Source organism: Nilaparvata lugens, chromosome 7, assembly GCF_014356525.2.
Source record: "Nilaparvata lugens isolate BPH chromosome 7, ASM1435652v1, whole genome shotgun sequence".
In the NCBI taxonomy this organism is placed as follows: domain Eukaryota; kingdom Metazoa; phylum Arthropoda; class Insecta; order Hemiptera; family Delphacidae; genus Nilaparvata; species Nilaparvata lugens.
This window is the reverse complement of record NC_052510.1, coordinates 7,730,389-7,755,953: the sequence shown is the minus strand read 5'-3', so window position 1 is coordinate 7,755,953 and position 25,565 is coordinate 7,730,389. Positions and strand designations below refer to the sequence as shown.

At 34.2% G+C, this 25,565-nt stretch overlaps 1 protein-coding gene across 1 annotated transcript; it reads right to left on the bottom strand.

The window, feature by feature from the left end:
• Positions 1–1,921: 1,921 nt before the first annotated feature.
• LOC111049895 (F-box/LRR-repeat protein 6) lies at positions 1,922–25,012 on the bottom strand. The gene is made up of 9 exons (XM_039433593.1): positions 24,649–25,012; positions 19,899–20,895; positions 17,985–18,148; positions 16,304–16,473; positions 15,192–15,335; positions 10,956–11,123; positions 7,353–7,569; positions 5,112–5,271; positions 1,922–4,089 (listed from the first exon to the last, which is right to left on the bottom strand). Exons 2-9 carry the CDS (start codon positions 20,597–20,599, stop codon positions 3,888–3,890), a joined length of 1,926 nt encoding a protein of 641 aa, XP_039289527.1. The 5' UTR covers positions 20,600–20,895; positions 24,649–25,012; the 3' UTR covers positions 1,922–3,887.
• Between the last annotated feature and the right edge of the window lie 553 nt (positions 25,013–25,565).

Here is a 25,565-nt window from a genome sequence, read left to right as displayed (position 1 = left end):
CTTTTGAATTCGGTACACGAATAAATAGCCAACGATAATTATTCTTGATTAAAATTTGGAAAGAATGAGAATTTTCAATGGGGTATTTTTTAATCAATATCAAGAAATAATATCAAAAAGGGAAATTGGTAGTTTATACTAATATCAATACATGAAATACCCTTAGGGCAGGGTACACAACAGCCGGTTAAATTTTAACTGTGATTAATTCCATGAGAACCAATCATAGAAGCCATCATTTCAAAAACGCCTTCTCTGATTAATCACGGTTAAAATTTAACCGGCTGTTGTGCAACCGGGCCTTAATGTTCTATACATGGGAATACAACTTTTTATATAATATAGGTACTATTTAATATTTAATAGAAAATAATATTTCAATTATTCTGATTCATTTTTATTTTGATTTTGCAGCTTTGCACAAAATCGTTAAGTTTGCTAACTTTACATATCTCTAACATAAAGCAGATTTTGTCATTAATGTTCATCTTTCTAATAGTTACTTATAGCATAGAGAAACAATAGCTTAAGTAGATATCCCATGGTATAGGATGTTTATGTCGTAACTTTTTCTTTTATCTCAAGCCGATACCGTAGTTCTTTCGCATAAAACTATGTGACGCTGGCAGTCACTCATATTGTGCCGTTCATACAATCTCACCCGGCCAAAGCAGTAAAAATCTACAATAATCGACAGTAATCGGCTTGAGATAACAGTAAAAGTTGCGACATAAACGCCCTATACCATGGGATATCTACTTATGCTATTGTTTCTCTATGCTTATAATAACACATTTTTACAAGAATCTTTTTAAAAAAGCTCTCCTACAATAATTTTGTAATAAAATGAAATATTTCATTGCTACTTTGAGTAACAAGTGATGACGTATCCAGTTTTACTGGATAGATTTTAAAGCATGACATATAATATAATTTTAAAATTATTTGTCGTTACTTCAAGTAACACGAGTTGGATATAGAATAATGCCTATGATTTTAAGCAAGTCTTCGACTGTAAAGGCCAGACCATATTATGCGATTTTCAAGGCGTTTTTAGAGTCGGCAGGGTAGGAAGCTCTCCAATTGGCTGATTGGTTTATCGGCTAAAAAAACGCTTACTGTGGTCTGGGCCTTATTATACATCAATTAGCATATACAAATTTGAAACAGCTTTCAAGAAAGTTATGAGTCATATTTTCTATAGATAAAACTTCACAACGATTAGAACATACTTTACAAAGACAAGGAACCAGCGAAAAAGCATTTTGAATTGAGCCAGTAGTTTTCAAATGTGAACAATGGTTGGCTCTAGGTAACTTTCATGTATACTGTAATCGAACTAAAAAATATTGTCTTAATAATAATAATATTTGTATGGCTTTTATTGGTGGGAAGTTCCTAACGGAAGTTCCACCTCGCCTGAGTATATCATTTGAGCCGTTAATGGGCCTTACGACCGTCATACTTCAGCCAGGACTGACAAATTAACGTGCCCATCCGATAACACGGGAGTGACCTGATAAAAAACTTTTGGCTCTGAGCGGGTTTGAACCGGGATCTCTAGGTTGCTAAGCAAGCACTCTATCCACTAGACCACGGATATTTTCTTGAAACATACATTAATTTGAAGGTACGTTTAGACTAGTATGAGGATTGCTCATATTGTATTGAATTGTGAGCTTCCATTTTGCTCAATCAATCAACATTTATAAGGAAATGTAAGTAAATATACAAGCGAAAAAAATCTGTTCCATATGGTCAGGAATCAGCAACTTGAGTTAACAACCCGGTGTTGGGTTCGATTCACATTCCAGTGTGGTTTACTCTACATACCAGTGTAGATTGGACTTACATGAAGTCAATACTATGCATAACTTGTGAACTAACCATTAAATAATGAAAAATGCGTAGCTTGTTTTAGTTTGATGAAAGTTATTCTATTTTATTCTAATAGATTCTCCTGTATATGTCGCTAGGGATATGGGATTCAAAGGAGTCAATAGCAATACTATGCATAACTTGCGATCCAGCCATTAGATAATGGAAAATGCGTAGCTTGTTTTCGTTTAATAGACGTTTTATCTATTCTATTATTCATTTATTACATTCCACAATTTACGATAATATGTGGAATTTTACATTATGATAATTTTCCTATCATTTGTTCTGGGGAACAAATAGTCTTCAAAGAATATTATATCTAATTGTATTAGTCATTCATTTAATGGATACAATAAATCATACTTCACAATTTTATACTTAAATAACGCTCGAGATACAAAAACAAAAGTTGTCTTAGTCGTAGACTCTACTCACACTGGCGCTACTCGAATCGTACGATAAGTCGCGGATACACTAGTTCATCCTACCGTACGACTTTAGTCGCTTGTCACGCTCAATGACACTAATCTATTAATTTATTCAATACAAACATAGAAAGGGTCACAGACATCTCTAGTTACCGTCACAGAGTCTAGTTACCTCTAGTTAGTTTAAACCTCAGTAGCCGTTCGACTCATTTGAACTTCTCATTATAGGCTTTCTATATCAAGCTTTCTGTCATCAAAGTAGAGTATTAGATACTTCAAATATACAAAATTATTTGTATAAAAAAATTATAAATATTTGTATTATATACAAATTTTGAGTTGTTATTTTGTAATTGACGATGACCATTTTGAACTTACTAGCAAACTTTTAAACTTATTTGATGTCAAATAAAGATATTGTTTTAATCTTTCAAGTTGAATGTTCAATTTGGGAATTTTATTTTCCCAACAAACTTAATATTTAAACGTGCTTTTTAATTTGTAACTTCCCCTACTTGCATACACATTAGTTTTAATTCAACAGGTGGTACTTTTGTTTTGGCAGGGTAATGTAAAGATTTTATATAATCCAGTATTCTTGTATTTTTTTCCTTAGGGCTACTTTTAATATAACTAAGATAAAAATATAAACCTCAGTACCCTTTTAAATCATTTTATCACTTAAATTTAATAATTTAAAAGGGTAATGAGATATATATTTATATTTTCATCTTATTTATATCCAGTATTCTTATTAATTTAAGAGATATTTTATTGTTTTTAGATTTATAGCATGTAATGTGATTTTATTATTGTTTGTCAAAATAAACTGATTTTATTTGTGTGCTCGTTCATGTTCACGCTACTCCACATCAACTCCAAACCTTTAAAAATCTATTAAAAATCAGTATAGAGTAGTGGAAAAACAACATACAGCCATAGAGAAAGGATAGATAATAGCATAAAGATAGTTTATAATATATGTTCTCTATGGTATAGTAGAGTGAGCTACGTAGCAGTTTACGTAGTATAGAGTTCACTGTTAAAAATATTCGATACTCTAGTTGTTCACTGTTAAAAATACTCAATACTTGAGTAGTTTCCTGTAAAAGTACTCGATACTCAGTCTCTTGGCGACAAAATATTGAAATTAAAATGTTACTTAAAGACCACCACGTCAAGTCGCCGAGCAAATTAGTCGCGTAATAGTACTACTCAATCGTGGAGTAGCTCATACGCTATTGGCGACTGACTGTAGGCGACTGGAATCGCCTAGTCTGAGCGTCATCACTCAAATACACAAGCTGTGTCGCCAGGCGACCGAGTCGCTCCGAGATTTGAGTAGCACTAGTGTGAATAGAGACGTACCCTTGTATTCATAGATGGCAAACACACAGAGTGGTTTTACTTCAAGTGTTAGTGCAATTACTGCTGATTCGAATTACTAACTAGGAGTTACACTCGTCGAGTGACTCGGCGAGGCACCTGCTGCTGGTTCGAATCACTTACAACAAGTTACTCGTTTCAATTCGAGTGACTTACCACGATTTACACTCGTCGAGTGACTTGGCGAGGCACCTACTGCTGGCCACCGTCCTCGGGCTCGTCCTTGGCGAAAGAGAGCCTCAACTCGGCAATGCCTGCATCGTGGTAGTGCCGCTTCATACCGCGAGGGAGCGCGCGACACGAGGACAGGTTCAGTGAGACGAGGAGGGGACACCGCTCCAGAACTGCCTTCACTGGCTCCAGGCTCACTGACGAGCCGCACAGGTTTAGCACTCTGCAATCCATACAAAACAATCATCAATTATTAACATTTTACATTCATTTCTGGAGGGCTACTTGATAGATTTTTTCAGGATTATTAGTAGGCTTCTTCTTCTTCCTTTCAGGGTTTAGGCATCTCCTGTTCCGAACCTCTTACCCATCCATCTTCTCCTTGGACGCCCTCGGTTTCACTTGCATTCTGGGTTGCAGTTCAGCACCGATTTTGGTAGACTGTACCTTTATTTTCTGAAGACACGACCGGTTTCATCCAATTATGCAATTATAAATTAATCATTTTTTTCATTTCTCTGAATATTTGTAGGACAAATACGAATGATTGGGAAGGAGAAACAGGTTAAGCTCAAAACTGATACTTTCCCAAATGATTATAGTAATATAGATATAAAGAAAATAAAAATCTCAGTACCCTTTTTTTAAAATATTTTATCACAACATGTTTCGGTCATTTATGCCATTTTCAAGTGATATCACTTCAAATAAAATATTTTAAAAAAGGTTACTGAGATTTTTATTTTCTTTATATTGATATTACAAGTAGCCCTATACAGGAAAGAGATATAGTAATACTTATGAAAAGTAGGTTATATATTTTCCCTTAATAAATTGCATCCTTATTTTCAGTACAAAATCTAGATGAAGTGAAATATTGTACTCGATAGTCACTGAAAACTAGTAAACATTATTAATGATTGTAACTACCGTACTGTTCGTTGATTATTTAGCTCATTTCCTATAAAAAATTGACTACGTAGTGATTGATAAGTTGCTATAGAAATTGTTGTTTTATTTTAAACATTGAAGTGTTTTATTACAATATTCATGTTTCACTCCAATGATCAATGATGAAGTAATTGTTAATATACAGTAATTAGAAAAACATCCCAATTTCTGGTTTACAATGAACATCTGCACTGCTAGACAGAAAATTAATACTACACTACTATAATATGTTATTCACTTGAAACTATCTTTCCATTCAACCAACACTGCCAGTATGTTGTGAATCGGACTGACCTGAGCTGTGACTTGGTGCCGTGCTCAGCCAGCGCCATAACGGCGGCATCTAATGCCTCAGTGGCAGTACTCCAGGCCAGGTCCATCTCGACCAGACTGTGGCCCCACTTCTGTGCTATCAGCTCCAGGCCTGATCCGTTCAGTCTAGTCACGTAGCAGCCTAACACAAATCAAACACAATCGCAATTAGCACAATAAACCAACAAACTATCAAAAATTCAACAATCAAAATTACAATGTTTTTGCTGAGGACGATGAGAGTGACAGTTTTAGGCTAAGCCAGTTGACCCTTCCCTCAATCATTCAAATTATTTGTATATATTTCAATCTAAAATAAATTTTTTTATTTAATCATTCAGAATTACACAACTTACAAAAAAGTACCACAGGCTCACGCCCAAATCGGTCCTAATTCTAATTTATTCAACAGTCCAAATATATCTAGGTTATGTGTCACTTCAAAATTCTTCAGTTACACACTCAATTTACAATTCAAAACACACAATGCATGGGAGTACAAACCCGAAGGAAAGCGAGGCATAGGAAGACCAAGGAAGAAATGGATGCCGGTACAGGCCAATAGAGCCTAATCCTTGTAAGAAGATGATGATGATGAAAACACACAAAAATCATTTTTAAATTTGAAAAAAAAATACTTCTAAATGAATAATTAATGATGCCCACATGAGCTCTAGGCTTGTGCGTTGGTAGTGAGACGGATGATGATGATGATGAGAGATGAGTTATTTTGTATTCTCTCACATTATTGTAATTGAGTAAAATTGGTGTAACCGTTGGAAATCAAATAAATAAATGAGTGGACCTACAGCATTATTTGGGTTCTAAACCACTGAGAAGCTATTTTTAAACTTATAAATAGCATTTACAAAAGTTGGGCTCTTAAAGTAGTCAACCTTACAACGGGAGTAGCAGGTGCATGGAGCTCAACTTATCTTATCGATATCTTATCACCGCCATTTTGGAAATTTACATCGAAATTTTTTTCATTTTATCTTTCAAAGATGAGTTTTTATAGCATAAATATTCATGCCAAATTTCAGATCCATACAAAATTCCGTTCTTGAGATAAAAATTACCAAGTGAAAAAACAAAATGGCAGCTATAAGGATAACCGCTAAGTTTTGGATACTTCAAATACGACATCTGTACTCTCCTATCATCCGGAACAATAACCTAAAATGTTCGACACTACTTCTGAAACACCCTGTATATTAGAAATTGTCAAAGCTATCAAAGAGACTATAAAAGTGATGTACTAGATTTGAACCCACTACAATAGACTTGATATGTGTAATAATGTTTGAATATTTCCGAAATTATGTATGGCTTTTTGTTGATGGAGAGGAGAGCCCCTTACAGGAAGGTCCCACCCAGCCTGATTATCACCTGATTATCATTAAAGTGGATCAAATGGTGGCATGAGTAGGAAGGCTATCATGTCTCGAAACAGCGAGGAAACTCAAAATTCATCGACAAAAACTGCCTACGATGCACACGGCTGTATTTTAGGAAATGTAAAGGCATAATCTGACCAGAAAAAAGAGCAAATTGTCGTTTCAGTTCCTACTTCTCATGACAAAATACTATGTCTCAGTTGCACAAAAGCTTATTGAATTTCAACTGTTCTTTGATTAGTTGTCGTGGTATTTAATCATGATTAAAAATCGACAGGCTTTTTTGCAACCGGGCCTTTTAATTCCAGAACCGTTTATCCTCTCTGACTCACTCTGTTATATTGTAATATCTTTTATGAACAAATTTGAAAACACAATTCTTTTCCTCCTATGTTTCCTGAAGCAGTTCCTGATAATCAGGCTGGGTGGGACCTTCCTGTAAGGGGCTCTCCTCTCCATCAACAAAAAGCCATACATAATTTCGGAAATATTCAAACATTATTACACATATCAAGTCTATTGTAGTGGGTTCAAATCTAGTACATCACTTTTATAGTCTCTTTGATAGCTTTGACAATTTCTAATATAGAGGGTGTTTCAGAAGTAGTGTCGAACATTTTAGGTTATTGTTCCTGGATGATAGGAGACTACAGATGTCGTATTTGAAGTATCCAAAACTTAGCGGTTATCCTTATAGCTGCCATTTTGTTTTTTCACTTGGTAATTTTTATCTCATGAACGGAATTTTGTATGGATCTGAAAAAGCAGTTTCCTAGATTAGTTATTTTTTTCTTTTTCTGTTTTCTAAAGCAGGTCAACGACTCACCAGACAGAAAGAGATGCTCGAGATCCCAGGCGGGTATCCTGACTAGGGAGGAGTCTGACACCTTGTTGCATCCGCGTACATCGAGCAGCCGCAGCTTGTGTGACTGCTTCAGTATGCGCTGCAGCGACTCGTCGTCTATGAGTGGCTGCGACACGAGGCCATCAAGAACACCTGCCACGCTCAGCTCCTCCAGGTGCGGGAAGCCTGCCGACGAGGCCTGAACACCAAACAAACAACGGATTAATTGAGGAATGTTACAATCGATAGAAAAGCTGATGAGGCCTCAACACACAACAAACAATCCAAAAAACAATTATTGGATTTATACCAATCCAGTGAATAAATTTCAATTTTAATTAAAAAAAAAAACACCTAAATTCAAAATTTATAGTTTCCAGGTTTATTTTTGAATAGAAATTGTACACGTGAAAGACTAACCTTATGGTGGACTGTGTCGCCTGAATTTGGAAAGAAAATAGCACAAGGACTACCTCATTATTTTATCTACCAATGTTATTAAATCAGTGTCATTTGTATCGTAAATGAATCGATTGAAAATAAAAATAATGTTCATTGCCTTAATCAAAAAACCAAGTTAATTGATAAATTTGTACAATCGATATGTACAATCTATTAGATAAGCTGATGAGGACTGCATACACAACAACCAAGATTTCAACAAATTGATTTCAGTAAAAACAACATAAATACAATGAGAAAAAAAGAATTTTCTTAGAAGGAAAATTCTGTAATAGACTGCCCTCATCCATTGTGCATAGTGACTCACCACAGCTGTTTAAACGTAATTTGAAGACTTTCCTGTTAAATTTGAGTTAAGAAGATGTAGAAAGTATGTATAATATAATTGTATAATTCTTCTAAAGTTTTAGCTTTGGATTTCTGATAAGAACTGATTGATGGTTCCCAATATGATACGGTAAATTTTGAACAAATATTTTTTTGTGTTTGGATGACATTTTTATAAATTTTATAAATTTGCATTTAGCTGGTAGTGCAAAAATCAAGTGAATATGTCATCTTTTATTTTTATTATTAATTTTTTTTTAATTGGTAATGAACTGTTATCAAAAGGATTTTTTTGTAGATACTCCCATATGCGGTCAAGCTTTGCATATGAATAATTTAATCAGAAGGATTCATTAATATCAACTTTTAATTGTTTATTTGTGTATTGCATTATTACAAGATTAGTACTATGGGTTTTTTTCTGATAAATAAAATCATTATTTCATTAAATGTTTTCCTTTGAACAAGATAGAAATCAATACAATCAAATTAAAGTTAGTCAGATAAATCAAGGAAAAAATACAATAATACAATGAAAAAATAAATGTTTTGAAATACAATGAAAAAAAGAATTTTCTTAGAAGGAAAATTCTGTAATAGACTGCCCTCATCCATGTGCATAGTGACTCACCACAGCTGTTTAAACGTAATTTGAAGACTTTCCTGTTATATTTGAGTGAAGAAGATATAGAAAGCATGTATACTACAGTTGTATAATTCTTCTAAAGTTTTAGCTTTGGATTTCTGATAAGAACTGATTGATGGTTCCCAATATGATACGGTAAATTTTGAACAAATAGTGAAAATAGTTTATAATTCATGAATATTTTTTTTTGTGTTTGGATGACATTTTTATAAATTTGCATTTAGCTGGTAGTGCAAAAATCAAGTGAATGTGTCATCTTTTATTTTTATTATTAATTTTTTTTAATTGGTAATGAACTGTTATCAAAAGGATTTTTTTTGTAGATACTCCCATATGCGGTCAAGCTTTGCATATGAATAATTTAATCAGAAGGATTCATTAATATCAACTTTTAATTGTTTATTTGTGTATTGTATTATGGGTTTTTCTGATAAATAAAATCATTATTTCATTAAATGTTTTCCTTTGAACAAGATAGAAATCAATACAATTAAATAAAAGTAAGACAGATAAATCAAACTTACTAGAAATCAATAACAATCGAGCTCAGGTCTACAAATGCCTCGTGAGGTGACACCATTAGATAGTTCGGCAACTCATGTGTGTTAGGCTGGCCACTAACGGTAGAGCATGCATGACACATGTCGTCTTACATTGTTGTATCATCACAGCGAAAGGCTTCGAGCAAAATTTCTCTGATTTTTTGTAGTTATATTTTAATTGCTGCTCTAAATGAAGTTGAATGATTTTTCTATTATTAGGCTATAATTTGTAATTTTCAAGTGGTTTAGTTATCGTTATTGATTGTTCATTTAATGTTAGAAGCCTCTCGCTGATGACAGAATATGCATGATGAACATGTGTGTGTGTGTGTGTGCGCATGTCGCACATGTTTATTATGCATGTCCTACTGTTAGTGGTCAGCCTTAGGTTGAATTTGTTTTCCTTGTAAATTATTTCAACTTTAATGTGTCTAATTTGTCTGTGTTGTATGCTGATGATACGACTCCCCTCTGCTCGGAGAGTAGTCATCTCTCAGTGGATTCTTGTTTGGCACATTCACTTAAACAAGCTAAAGCCTGGTGTAAGGCCAACTGTCTGGTTGTAAATGAAAGTAGAACTGAAAAGATAATGTTTACACTGAAACCTGCAGTTGATATAGATGCTTCACGTTTGAGTCCTGTTAAGCTTTTAGGAAAGTAGAACTGAAAAGATAATGTTTACACTGAAACCTGCACTTGATATAGATGCTTCACGTTTGAATCCTGTTGAGCTTTTAAGAATATATACTTAGACAGTAAGTTATGTTGGGACACACATATTGATATTCTCTGTAAAAAGCTTTCAAGAGTAATTTTCATCTTGAGAAAATTAAGAAACTGTGTGATCAATGAGGTATTAGTCACAACATATTTTGGCCTTTTCCATGTTTACTTACGTTATGGTGCACGTCTGTGCTGCAAAAAAGCTTTCATTTGGCAAAAACGAGCTATTAGAACAATTTGTGATATAAAAAACTATGTATCCTGTAGAACTTATTTTACAAATCTACAAATAATGACATTGGCATGTATCTTCATTTTTCAAAACTTGATTTATGTCAAGGAAAATTTAAATCAGTTCACTTCCAATGATACTGTTCATACATTTGATACGAGACATAGATATGACTTGGTAACACCGAGTGTTAGACTGAGCGAAACATTGAAAAGCCACAGTTATCTACAATGTAAACTGTATAACAAGCTGCCTTTATCAATTAGATTGTTGCCGCTGAAAATTTTCAAAAGAACTATTGCCGGATGGCTTAAGGTTAGAGGATTTTACTCAACAGATGAGTATCTAAATTGTAATGATTTTATATATGTGAGAAATTGACTCAATTATTTTTAAAATGAAAATATTGTTAAACTGACGATGCCTATTGTAAACTTGTTTTATTTTATAGCAAATAAAGATCTTGTATTCTTGTATAAAGATGATTTAAGCTCAATGATGTTATTTCAGGTTGGGCTAGTGAAGTGGGTTCATAGAGCAAAACTGTAGCAAGTCTCAATTAGAGTACTATCATGCTCACCATTTTCCATGAATGGTCTCTAACTATGACTTTGTTCGATGAATGGTTTATGGATAGTGCAAGGATGTCTGACCTGTTCGTTGAGCGAGACCGGCGCCAGAGCGAGCTGACTGTTAGTGATGCGCAGAACCCTGAGCAGAGGACATCCCTCCTGCAACCGCTCCACATGCAGGGCACCTGCTGACTGCGACACTGTCATCACGTTCGACATGTCGAGCACCTGCAGGTTCGGGCAGTGCGTCTGCAAAAACACACCAAACACAATAAACACATTTTATTTTCCATCAGATATAGAATACAAAAGATGATAAAAACACACAACAAAACATCACTGATTATTCTATAATATAAATGTATGTTAATACAATGGTTAAGCAAACCCCACCAAACACAATAAAACATATTTGATAATAAATTGTATTACAAATCAATATTGAGTGAGGTCTATCCTTGTCTATCATTAGAAAAAGCGGATAGCGCTATCTCTTTCTCGATTTGCTGTGTTGCCAGATTGTAAAATATGATTGATTATTTTAACGAGAATGAACCGTTCATATTACATCAATAAACCTGTATCAGCTACCGTCTATAGAAGGCATTGACAAGACAGAGGATCGATCCTCTGTCTTGATCTGATCCTCTGACAAACGTCGCCGATTCTCTGTCTTGGCAATGCCTTTTATAGACGGTAGCTGATACAGGTTTATTGATTTATCTCTTTTCTGTATAGGGCTACTTGTAATATAAATATAAAGAAAAAGAAAAATCTCAGTACCCTTTTTGAAATATTTTATCACAACATGTTTCGGACGTTTAAATGTGCGATAAAATATTTCAAAAAGGGTACTGATATTTTTATTTTTATTTAAATTTAGGTTTATTGATGTAATATTAACGGTTCATTCTCGTTTAAAATAATCAATTATATTTTATTAATTGAGATGAATTTTTTTGTTAATTATAATAAATTATATTTTGTTAATAATTCTAAATTGATGAAAGATGATCTAGCAACAGAGCAAAGCGAGAAAGAGATTGCGCTATCCGCTTTGTTGAATGATAGACAAGGATATCAATACCATTGCTAATCAAACACTGCCATTATAACGTGGACCTCACTATAGTATAGATAGTTCAGTTAGGAGAAAAAACTCCGTGCTTAAATCAAATCAAATAGGACTTCATTCATCATTGCATTTATACAATATAAATAGTGTCATGATAAAATCAAATAATAATTTACAATAATCGATTAAGAAATTTTTGGAATGAGTAGGGGATGATTGAAATTAAATATCTCTTCAACTCGTTCTAGAAATCCGCAACCTCCTTCTCTCTGATATTAATTGGTAGCTGGTTGAAGAATTCTGAAGCCTAGATTCCCAAGTATCAGAATCAATGAGCGTGTCCGGTATCAAAGTCATCATAATAAATAATAATAATACCAAGGGTGATGCCCACATAAGCTCTTAGGCTTGTGTGTGGGTAATGAGTGAGAGGGATGATGATGACAGATGACGACTTCTGTTTAGGTAGTCGGGACCGACGACTTATCGTCTCCTCCGAAAGAGCGGTTGCTGTATCTAAGTGATTGTGCTGTGGTCAAAATCTTTTGCCCCAGTCGAGATAGGAACTCGGGCTTTCTTGATTATTAAGGTGCGTACAGATATACGCACCGCGAACATGAGCAATTCACTTTTAATCAGCTGACTATATCTGTATTTTTACAGAAACGGTAAGATACAGATATAAAAAGCTTGGCATCAGCTGATTAAAAGTGAGTTCGCGGCGCGTATATCTGTACGCACCTTTAGACCGGTGCATTATCACTTACTCCAACGAGCCACCCAATATAATTATAAATTATGGAATATTTCAAACCGGATTCCAACGGGGATTTCAATAGAACATGTATCAGTAGCATTCTGAGAGTGTTCTCCAGCCGGGAGGGCTCACTAGTTACAAAAAATCTAATTTATAATGGATAAAAAGTAGAATATAAATAGTGAAATAGTTTGAGTGGACAAGTGAATGAAAGAAAACAGACAAAGAGCCGGTTTCCAAGCTCGGGATTTAGCTAAGTTCTCGACTTTAAAAAGCTGGAGTCAGAAAATTGGTTTTCCGAAACGGGGCGTAATCGCAGTTTTTATTATAATCTTTATTTTCTCATTTCAATAATTAGAAACGTTTTTCCTTGACTTAATGAAACATTCCTGAATAATTCAAAATAGCTGAAACTTTGCACTATTTTCTCTTTATTTTATTTTGTGTTCAATTTTCTAGTTATACAAAATTCAATTTAAACATGGACTGCGACTACGCCCCATTCCGGAAAGCCAATTTTCTGACTCCAGCTGTTTAAAGTCTTGAACTTAGCTGAATCCTGAGCTCGGAAACCGGCCCTTATAGATGGATATTCTAGTTATTAGGAGTGATAAAACAAATCGAATCAGTGGTATTGAGATTAGAGACTAAGAAGTTCATTAACACGAGAAAACTCATTGAGATTACGTTATTTAATGGTGTTTGGAGGAATAGAGGTAAGCAAATATCTATCTTATAACTTATCCTACAATCACAAAAATATAAATCGTTGAAATATAAGTACAAATTAGAAGGTGTGTGTGATGTAAGTATGCAGCTTTAATTGTGATTATGAATTGTTTTCAACTACAGTTTCTGTGTTCTGTCTTCCTTTGTTGATTAATAATTAGGCACTATTGTTTTGAATGCTTCGATCTATGTAGACCTACTCCAATCAGATGAATACAGTAAACTTTCTGTGTTGTTATGAATAGTATTTATTTAATACATATGAATAGAATTAGTCTTGAAAATGGCATGAATAACCAACCCGGATGCCCGTACATCATCAGTAAACCCGGAAGCAGTCGTTTCTCGAATAAAATAAAAAGGGTACTGGTAATTATATTATGATAAAAATAATAGAATATCAAGTTCAATAGAACGTTTTCGAAGTGGCGAATTTTAGATAATATTGACACCTTTACTAATCGACCCTGAATAGAACTAGATTTGAAAATGATGATTTATTAAAATGTACAAGTAAGGTACATTATCATCAAAACGATTGGGAATAATAACTGTAAGCTTATTTAGAGAATATTGAAGTTTTGGGAAAATATACAACCTTATTGATTTATTCAAAATGATGAATGTAAACCTGTTCAGGAAGATGAAGTGTCCTCCTATTCGAACAATAAATTTACTATGTATACAATAAAAATTCAATTATTATAGAAATTAAAAGAACTTTCTTAGTTTCGGTCACTCATGCCATTTCAAATGAATCGTCTTATCAAAACAAAATTATTTATAACGAGCTAGCCTATATCGACAGCAATAATATATAGCGATAAGGTATATGGCGGGGCTCGGATACAACCACCCTTGTAGAGAAACATTCCGATCACTATCCCTACTAACAGTACCCTCTATTTACATTTTCAGGCTGATTGTGCATTCTGTCCAAAATAGAACGAATTTCCGAATTAGAGCCGATACACATTCATATAACACTAGAGGGAGAGAAAACTTTGTAACTCAGCCTCATAGGAGGAAATTATTCGAGAGGAAGCCTAGCTATGCAGGGTGCAAATTTTATAATAGACTTCCAAGCTTTTTGAAACTATTATCAACTAAATGTGGATTGAGAAAATTCAAAGCTAACCTTCATAAATTCTTAATAGAAAAAGCCTATTACTCGGTGGATGCGTTTATGGAAAACCATCTTCGAAGACTATTAGATGAGTATAGTAAATGTTTATGTATTTGTTATGACTGTCATGCTATATCTTCAAGAAAATATATTTTTTAAATTGACGCATTCTTGTACATTTTTATGTATATTTGAATAAAGATGATTGATTGATTGATATCAATAGACGAAAACTGCCCGATTGAGCGCGAGATTTGACACTTGACTTGACGTAATACAATCTTGAAGAATTGAAAATAGGCCTATAACCATGCTCGGCAAATTAAGAATCTATATGCAGAATTTCAAGTTAATCAGTTGAGACGTGATATTGCGTCATTCGTGAATTTCCTATCCAAGTACGTGTATAAGCCAATTATTTCTTTTATTATATTAGGCCTATAGATAATAATTAAACAATTCAAGTATAGTACTATTAAAATACTTTGAGAAAAAAATTATTAGGTAACTTTTTTATAGTATTCTAAGAAGTTGTATTTCGGTTTGTAGTTGCATTGCATCTTGTTCTTGTATTTTTTCTTTGTGGGAAAATAAATTTTGAATTGAAAAAATTGAAATTTGTTAGCTTACCGCTAGAGCAGAAATGATTTGAGGTACTCCGGATAGCTTGTTATTTGAAATGATGAGATGCGTGAGTCGTTCCCCCATCAGCTCGGCGAGGCCAGTCAGAGACGTGGTCGAAACAGCACTGGCTTTGTTGCTGTTGTGAACAGGCTGAAATTTGAATAAAAAAGATTAGATCAAATACCCAGTTTACTAGCAACAGATTTACTGAGTTTCATGCTGCAAGTCAAGCTGCAGAGGATGGGAAAAATCACTCGTTCTGCAGAATTTGATTCGTGGGTGAAATACACGGAAAAATCTGCCACTTGTTTAGTAGTTTTCCTCATAATACCATAAACAAAGGGAGCATACAAAAATAGTGTTGAAAAGTAAGTTATCTATGGTATAATATTGAAGAATGAGCCTGTGATGATGAGCCTAATGGTGACAAAATTTGAAAAGAAATAGAAATACGTTGTGACTTGTCTAACGCGCTCACACTGAACGCCACTAGCAAGTATACGTGTTCATTGCGATTGTTTTTATGGCTCATAGAAACGTAGGGCCGGTTTCCGAGATCGGGATTTAGCTAAGTTCTAGACTTTAAAGAGATGGAGTAAGAAAATTGGCTTTCCGAAACGGGGCGTAGTCGTAGTTTTTATGATAGACTAATTTCTATTTTCTCATTTCTATAAAATTGAAAACGTTCTTCCTTGACGAAATTAATCATTTCTAAATAATTCAAAATAGCTAAAACTTTATACTATTTTCTCTTTATTTTATTTTGTGTTTAATTTTCTAGTTTTTTTGAAATTTAATTCAAACGTGACTTTGACAATGACTACGACTACGCCCCGTTTCGGAAAGCCAATTTTCTTACTCCAGCTGTTTAAAGACTAGAACTTGGCCAAATCCCGAGCTCGGAAACCGACCCTAAAGGACTATCGGCTTGAATTGACAGTGAAATTTAGAACATAAACGCCCTACACCAGTATATAGTTGAATATCTACGACTATCTATATCTACTAGCCCTATACCAGTATATAGTCGATCATCTTCTTCTTTATCAGCTGGGATATCTGCTATCTTTTCTCTATGGTATAGTGTAAAATGAGTGATAATGCAGTTTAGTACTGACATTTATGGATGAGATATCGAGCCGCTGCAACCGAGGACAGGATTGGGCGAGGAAGCGCATGTGTTCTGCGTTGAGGCCCTGCCAGCCCGACAGACCGAGACTCTGCAGCTCGGCACACGTGGTCGCCATCTTGTCCAGCACTCGCGGAATGCCCACGAACGACCAGCCTCCTAAAAACCATCAATTCATCAATTGCAATATATTTTGATTTCGATCACAAAATATCGAAGACAAGCTAAATAGAATGGGTTATTCAAAATCTCCACCAAATAATTTAAAAAATAATTGTGTATTATAATTTGATGGAAGAATTATAAATTATGTTTTTTTTTTTAAATTTGAATCTAGCAGTTTAAATTGTACACGTGAAATTCCAACCTTATCTTTGACTTTGTCACCTACAAATTTGGAAGAAAAATAGCATAAGGACTACCTTATTATTTTATCTACCAATGTTATTACATTAGTGCCATTTGCATTGTAAATAAATAAAATAAATGATTTATATATTTTAGATTTCTCTCAGTTCACGATTACTAATCACTCTCTCAAAACCATGTAGAGTCTACATTGTAGACCATTATTTAAAGAGGAGTGAGGATATAAGAACAAAAGTGTGAATGCATATAAGTTATTTTATTATGGAGCTCCTTCTACTCAACAGTTCTAAGCATTGTCTTTACTCAAAAAATTGGTGAGAATAAATGAATAATACAATCTTCTAAGCATTGTCTTCACTCAAAAAATTGGTGAGAATAAATGAATAATACAATCTTCTAAGCATTGTCTTCACTCAAAAAATTGGTGAGAATAAATGAATAATACAATCTTCTAAGCATTGTCTTTACTCAAAAAATTGGTGAGAAAAATGAATAATACAATCTTCAAGTATTGTCTTTACTCAAAAAATTGGTGAAAATAAATGAATAATACAATCTTCTAAGCATTGTCTTTACTCCACTCCAAAAATTTGTGAGAATAAATGAATAATACAATCTTCTAAGCATTGTCTTTACTCCAAAAATTGGTGAGAAAAAATGAATAACAATCTTCTAAGCATTGTCTTTACTCCACTCCAAAAATTTGTGAGAATAAATGAATAATACAATCTTGCACAAGTCTTAATTTCAGCACTTCAACATTCATTTAGCACACCTCACCATGAAGCCTGTTGTTTTTGTATTTTATTATTTCATTGATTGTATTGTTTGAATATTAATCTATTGATTGATTGATTTCTGGGCTCCTGGGCTACTAAATGCTAAAAGATCAGTCGTTTGCTTAGGAGACGTCAGAGAGCAATACAAATTTACATTTTTCGAGTAGTCGTTGATATGACGTTTTCCACTAGAAGCTTCGAAGTTGAATCTAACAAATACTGACGTATCTTATAAAATACTCCAAGTGTAAACATACATTTTTCGGATAAGTTTGCTGCAACTCAGGCTTATTAGAAGACAAGGATTGATTTTCTATTCTATAGAAAACTATTCGTTATTTTTAAGATCTGAATAAAATTATAAAACCAAATTCAATAAAATCTCACCAGATTAAAAAATAAATTCACGCCCACTTAAGGACATTTCTTAAAGAACAATCAAGGGTAGATTTTTCTTAATTTCGTAACAACTAATTTGATGTTCTGAATAAACTTTTGAAGCAAACTGCAATCGAGTCTCACCAAGATTGAGGTCCTGTACATGCGATAGTCGATTCTCGCACAACCAGCAAAAGTTGAGATCATTTTTGGCCGGGTCTCGAACCCAAGTGGAGGCCAAATCCACGTGATGCCACAGCTTCGGCGTCTCGGCCACTTCCCGCCATAACCGGCAAACTTTCGTCATACTGAAACAAACAAAACATCAATAAATTGAACCGTAAAACAATGAAAAAGTGTATTCACGATTATTACCAATATTTGATGCGACTGATTCACTTGCTCAGACGTCCAATTAGTTTACTAGTGAAATACTGCAGGAAAAACCACAAACCCTTTCATATTTATTCAATTGATGGATTGGGAATTAAAATATATACCATTTTCATCAATCAGAATTGAAAGACTGTCCACTTATGTACAGACTGTACAGTTATCACTGTTGATGTTAAGAGTACCTACATTCAATTTCAATTTATTAAAACACACAAAACAAGACAAAACAAAATGACAAAGAATTACAAAACAAATAAAATACAATAAAATGTTACAAATATAAAAAAAACCATGGGCTTTGTGGTTGGGTGTGTTGAAGAAGAGAAAAAAAGGAGGAAGATACCTAGCCAACTATGATTTCCCATGTAATAGGCAGGCAAAGAAGAGAAGAGATAAGTGATGAGGGAAAAAGGGAAGGGAGAAATGGGGGAAGGAAGAAAAACAGAGGAATAGGTACGCAAAATAAAGGTAAGCGAGTCCACTGAAAAATGAAAAAAAACGAATGAAAAAACAATGCTGGAGCAGAAATCTTGAGTCTTATATATCTAAATGGAAGAAGAAATTACTGTATGTCCAGTTTTTTTATATCCAGTTTTATTTTTCCGCTGATCTTATTGTTCATGAGAAAGTGATTTGGAATAAGATTTATTATTTTAGTACCTATGTAAATTAACTGCCTCCTTATACATTCAATATTAGGTAGTGTTAAAGATTACATATTTGTTAGCAGTGGCCCTTAGATTATAATAATTAGTGTAGAGTTCAATGTGAGGGGAAAATCGGATCTATATTTTATTAAGTTTCAATTACGGTTTTTATGTATTGACGTATAGTCATGACCTCAAAATCACTAAAAACCATATCCGTTGGATAGAACCTGGGTTTGCTTAATATAGTTTTAATTATCAGTTTTTGTGCTACAAATAATTCAGCAATATGACAGTTGAAACAGCCCCCCCCCCAAAAAAAAACTATGCCATATTGCAGAATTGACTTGACTAGAGCATAATACATCATTTTCAGGTGGTTCTTATTAAGAATTCTGTTGACTTGGTAAAATTTAAAAGATAAATATCTTTTCATGTTTATTTAATGATAAGATGTGGCTTCAGCTACAAAAATAAAATCCGTCTAATATGATACATACAAAAGAATCAAACCCAATTTCATATTGTAATCTACATGAATAAAGATTATACTTCAAATCACATTACTAAAGTAGGTATTGCGTTATAAGTGGTCTACCCGGCTACCTTATCTTTTTCATCTTCTTACTCTTTCTCCTCCCTGTTTTCTCGCATGTCACACCCTTCGCTTTCAATCTGTTTCTGCCACAGTCTGTCTAGTAAGTTGAATGACAAATCATAGTTGGCAAGGTATTATTTCTCTACAGTACATCTCACCATGTAACCTAAGTAATCAATTTGCTTTTTTCATTGTTTTACTACTTCACTTCAAATTTAACTTTCATTCACAAAAAACATACCTACAAGTCCGATTCAAGTAATTGCTAAAGATAGGCTATTTTATCATAGAACTCAATGCATTTCTGTTTTCTACGTTTTTCATTATAATAAATGAGTGGGGAGTAATCGACTACTACTCTATTTTAAAAATGAAATATAAAGAGAATAGAATAATAAATAGATAAATAGAACTCACCGAACAAGAAAAGGTATACACCCCTCGTTGCGGGTAATGATTTCGAATATCTTGTACAGCACATCTTTCGGCAACTTCTCACCCCAACCGCTCTGCGTCAACGGCTCAACATAGCCGTCATCGTCTGCGGCACTGCCGCCCTTACTACGCCGCTTGCGGCCTTTCTGCGGCGCCACCACCGACTTCTTAATCCGCAGCTTAATGCCGTTCTGGTCGGGCGAGATCTGCGACTGGTAGGTAGCCTTCTGCGGGGCGGATCGCGCGGCGACCAAGCGGCGACCGCTACCGTCGGCGGATTTCCGCTTGCGGCCCGGTTTCTGTTTAACGACTCCCGCTCCCGGCTCGCCACTCACTCCCGCCGCGGCCGACGGCTGACTGTCAACTGCCGCTTCCGCGTCCGGCGAGTAGAGCGGTTCGCTGCTCACACAATCACTGCTCACAGTTCGCTCACTACAACCGGCTTCTACACTGGGACTCCAGTCCCCGTTCTTCTCCCCACTCGGACTTTGGAACGAGGCGGCTCCCGTATCCTGCGGAGCAACGGGGTTACTCTCTGTAGCTTGACACACGACAACGGGAGGAGTTGGCTCTAACAGAAAATCCTTCAAACAATCGTGTTCCGACTCAGTTTCACTGATCGCCGGATAGAACGCGTCGTCATGGTGTTCGGGGAACGTGCATTCACCGTTGCGTTCGTCCATATTGATGCAGCTCGATATCTAGCAAATTCGGAAGGGAACTACGCCACTTAAAAGACGTCACCGTTGCGTTCGTCCATATTGTTGCTGCTCGAAATTTGGGAAATTCAGAAGGGAACAACGTCACACGTTATTCCATGCTCAGAACGACAGAACGTCGTCTACATTTTGCGGTTGTATTCATGTGACGAATGCCACCGTGATCGGTGATTCAGCGGTGTGTGATTGGCCCATTCTGTGTGAATATTTGTGTCCTAGGTACTTCACTAATACTTTACTATGTTATATTGGCCAGGTTTCTGAAACAGAGATAGAAATAAAGTCAAATAACTTTCTTGATAAAAAACAAATTGATACAATAACTTATATTCAAAGCAATAAGATACCTAAACCTAAAAGACATTTTGCTTTGATTTTAAGGTGGTTTAATCAAGTGCAGGGACGATATGAGGAATATCCTATTATATTAAGCGAGCAATTTCTGTATCTATTTAACTGGTTATTTTTATATCTAGCTATTTTTATATCTGGTTATTTATGTTTAACGGATCTCGAAAACGGCTCTAACGATTTTCACGAAATTTGGAGCATAGTAGGTTTATTATATATAAAGATTCGATTGCACTAGGTCTCATCCCTTGGGAAAACTCGCTTAACGACATTAAAAGGATAATTCATCCTTGGCTGAAACAGCTGTGGATAGTAAAAAAGTGAGTAGGCCTATGTGAAAAATCAAAATATCGCATCCCCGAAATTCATAAGATGACGTATAACCAGCTGTGAAAAATAAACAAGATAATTTTAGAGAATTTTGTTCTGTTTAAGCTATCGATAAATGAAAAGAACTAGCGAAGCTCGGTGCCCCGATATTGTAGGATGGAGAGAGGAGGATAACTCACTTAGTGGCGGTTGCACAAAAGACGGTTGAATTTTAACCATGATTAATTCCACGAGAACCGATCAGAGAAGCCGTCTTAAAAAAAGGTCTTTTCTGATTGGTTCTCGTAAATTTAATTACGGCTAAAATTTAACCGGCTTTTGTGCAACCGGCCATACTCGTCAAATAACTTACATTATTGAAAAACAAATTGGATAAAGAAATAAGAAATAGAATCTCTAAAGCTAGTCGGGCTTTCTATAGTACAAGAGAATGTATTTTTGGAAAGAAAGAAGTGAGTACCACAGTGAAGAATAGAGTATACAAAAGCATCATAGAGCCTATAGTTTTATATGGAGTGGAAAGTGGCCCTTAAAATCACAGCAAATGAACAGAATTAGGGCAGTTGCAATGAAGTGCCACAGAAGAACGTTGATAGATAGAATAAGAAGTGAACGGATCAGGAAGGAAATTGGAATGAAGGATATAAAAGAAGTTATAGATAAGAGACAATTAGGATGGTGGGGTCATATACAGAGGATGGATGATGAACGGAAAGCTAAACAATATACAAATGTGATTGTGAGTGGTAGGAGGAAGAGAGGACGGCCCAGGTACTCCCATGAAGAGCACATAATATATAAAACAATATATCAAAAACAAAATACATGATATTCACACGTCAGAAAAATCCTTTTCATTACAATTACAATATTAATAATGCAATCCTCGATTGTGTTATCCGTATAAAGGACCTGGGCGTCATAATGGACCCTACTCTTGAGTTTAAGGAACACCTAACACACGTTATGAATGATGCTAATAGGTCGCTAAGGTTTTTATTTCGAAATTGTAGGCCTTTTACAGCATGTGATGTTGTTTTGAAATTGTACTATGCTACAGTGAGGATTTCACAGCAGCGCTATTCTTGATTTAGAAAAAATTCAGAATAAATTTTCAAGGTATCTTTATTTTAAAAAGTTCAACGCATTCTGTCCGATAGCTTTTTCAACAGACAATCTAAGGTTGATATTTAATGTTCAAAGATTGGAAGAAAGGAGATCTGTCAGTTCCCTCTTGCTATTATATAATATCCTAAACAATCAAGTATTCATGCCAGAATTTATAAGTATGTTGCAACTTCATGTCCCGTTTAATAGACCAAGACCAAATATTCTGTTTCACATGCCATTTATCATATCAGAAAGACTCATCATTGCAATTCTTACATATACAGAACTTTACGTTTGTACAATAGAATAAGCCACTGCATTGATCCGTTTGCTGACCGTTTCCAAACCTTAAAGAAATCCTGTGAACTAGCATATCGCTCTATAGCTGACTCATGATTGATAAATAATTATACTAAACTCCCTCATTTTTTTCTCTCTTCTAAAGCCCTATTTTTCCTCTATTCTCTATTTTATTCTTTATTTTATTTTTTTTATTATTTTTATTTAATTCTTCTTCATTTTCTATTATCATTGGTTTATTTTATTTTTAATTTCGCCTCTTCTTATCTTATTAGTATTTAAAAATTGTGTTTACAATTTTATTTTACATTCTTATTTTGCATCAAATATTATGTATCTAAACTAGTTGATGTCAATAAGGCTCCTCATGGATTTATTCTGTGAGCTTTTGTATGTAAATAAATAAATAAATAAGAAGATTGGAAGAGGAGAGAGGAAAGACGGTGGGGCAGATGCGGAGGCTGGCTGTGGATCGGGACAACTGGAGGCGGTGGTCCGAGGCTACCCCGACGCTGTGAGGCACAAGCGGGGCAGAGAGAAAGAAGAAGAAGAAGAGAACAAATTAATACAATAATATTTTGCAATAGACTGTCAAGATTCGCTTATTTGATGCGCAAGCTGAGAAGTCATATTTCTTTGGTGTACCTGGTTACAGCATACCATGGTCTCTTCCACAGACATAACAATTATAGCATTGTGCTTTGAGGTCATGCAGGCGGCTGCATAAAGATCGGTCTCGACTGAAGTATGACAGTCGTAAGGTTAACTAAGACTGAGGCCCGATTGCACAAAAGCCGGTTGAACGGTTGAATTTTAACCTTGATTAATTTTACGAGAACCAATCAGAGAAGACGACTTTTCTGATTGGATCTCGTGGAATTAATCACGATTAAATTTATCCGGCTTTTGTGCAACCGGCACTTTAATATAGCCTATATATTTTAAATAAATATATATCTTTAAACGAGGTGGGGTCAGGTCTTCCAGCAAGGACTCCCCACCAACAAATGCCATATGAATTTGTTTTTATTGATTAAATAGCCAACATGTAAAATGCAAATACCGGTATCAATAGTATATGATTAATTTAGGACTACTTTAATGACCTACAAGCTTTATGAGAACTGCTTATTCGATATGATTCTAGATGGAAAACTTATTATTCACATACCTATATTAAAACTTATAATCAAGCATTTATAAAAAAATAATATTTTTAAATCTGTTCAAGAAAAAATGTGGGCTTTTAAATGAAACACTTCTATTGATTCTTGATTGATCAATAGCCAACATTCATATGAAAGGTTAATTTTAAAATAATATTGATAGCTACAGGTTATTTTTTCCAACAAATCAAACAAGTAGATTAATTTATTTATTAAAATAGAATTAAAAGTAATTAGTTTAAGAATTTTAAAATCAATTACATGTAAACTCAAACAATATCGTAATTCCGATCAGAAACAAAGGCATAAATTTCCATATTTGAACAGATTTTTATTCGTAAATATTAAGTATATTCACTATAATCAAACTACAAGAGTTTCTAAAGCTTCGGAATAGTTTATTCAAGTGTATTGAATACAGAATCAAACATTCAAAGATAAATAGAAACACATTACAATAGACCAATCTAACCTAGACAAGATAAATGAGCATCAAACAAAACCCGAACTCAATTTAGGTCAATTTCTATTTAGAAGAATGTTAAGTTAGAATATGATAAGTTCACAGTTAAAAATATAACATGTTAGCTCATAAATAATAAATTAAATACAAATTTTGATAAAATATCTGTACATCAATACAGGCGGGATAATACGCTTGTCTATGAATCAAAGTAGGCCTAGGCTAGGAGAAGATAGATCTACCTGCAAGTCAAACTAACACAAAGATTTCGAATTGATGCACTGATTACTTACAATAATATTGATCCCATACTTCAGAAGATGATAATACACTGATTTAATCACTAATAACATGTTTTAACACTCGTCAACTCTTAAAAAATTAATCCTCCTGGCCATTTCAAAATATTTACGATTGTGCCACTGACCTTCGATCAACAACATTACAGCAGGAAATAATGTATGACAGTTGGTTTGAACAACATTATCAGATGACTAAAAGGAATGAAATAGGATTTAAAATTGATAAAGGACAAAGGATACTCATATTTACTGTCCATAATTATTCAATAGATATTTGCTGACTAGTTTTAATAGTATTTTCACATTTTGAACTGAGTGATAAGACAAAGAGTGTACTTTGACATTCAGTTTCCATCATTTTGGAAAAAAACAATAAAAAAATCGAATTATTAATAGTTTTTTTACATTAACATTTCTATTTATTGAATAATCGAAATATAAAATTTTGGAAAGTCAATAATCAGATGCTTTAATCATATCTATTGAAGACGGCGAAGCAATCAAGAAACCACTGCTCACACAAGAGCGGCAATATTCAAACTTGGAAGCAAGGCAATTCTTTTCTGCTATAAAATGATGTTTGCTTCTCGACTAAAGCCACTCATTTTTTATAGCTTACATTTTATTAAAAGCATGAATTTAGAAGAACCAGTACTGTAGGCTCTCTAACAAATAATTCAGCCTTATAAGTTAGTAAATTGTGATGCGGCTTAGTAATAAATTCTCAGATTTTTCCCTTCACATCATTATAGAAATGATCATAATAGATCCAATAATTTTCAATCACTTGTAAGATTTACTATTATACTAAACTCTATTAATGACGCGCATTTATTAAGTACAGTAAAAAATTCCAGTTTGAAGAGATAGTTGCAAATTGAAAATAAAAACATCGTGTTTCATGAAGG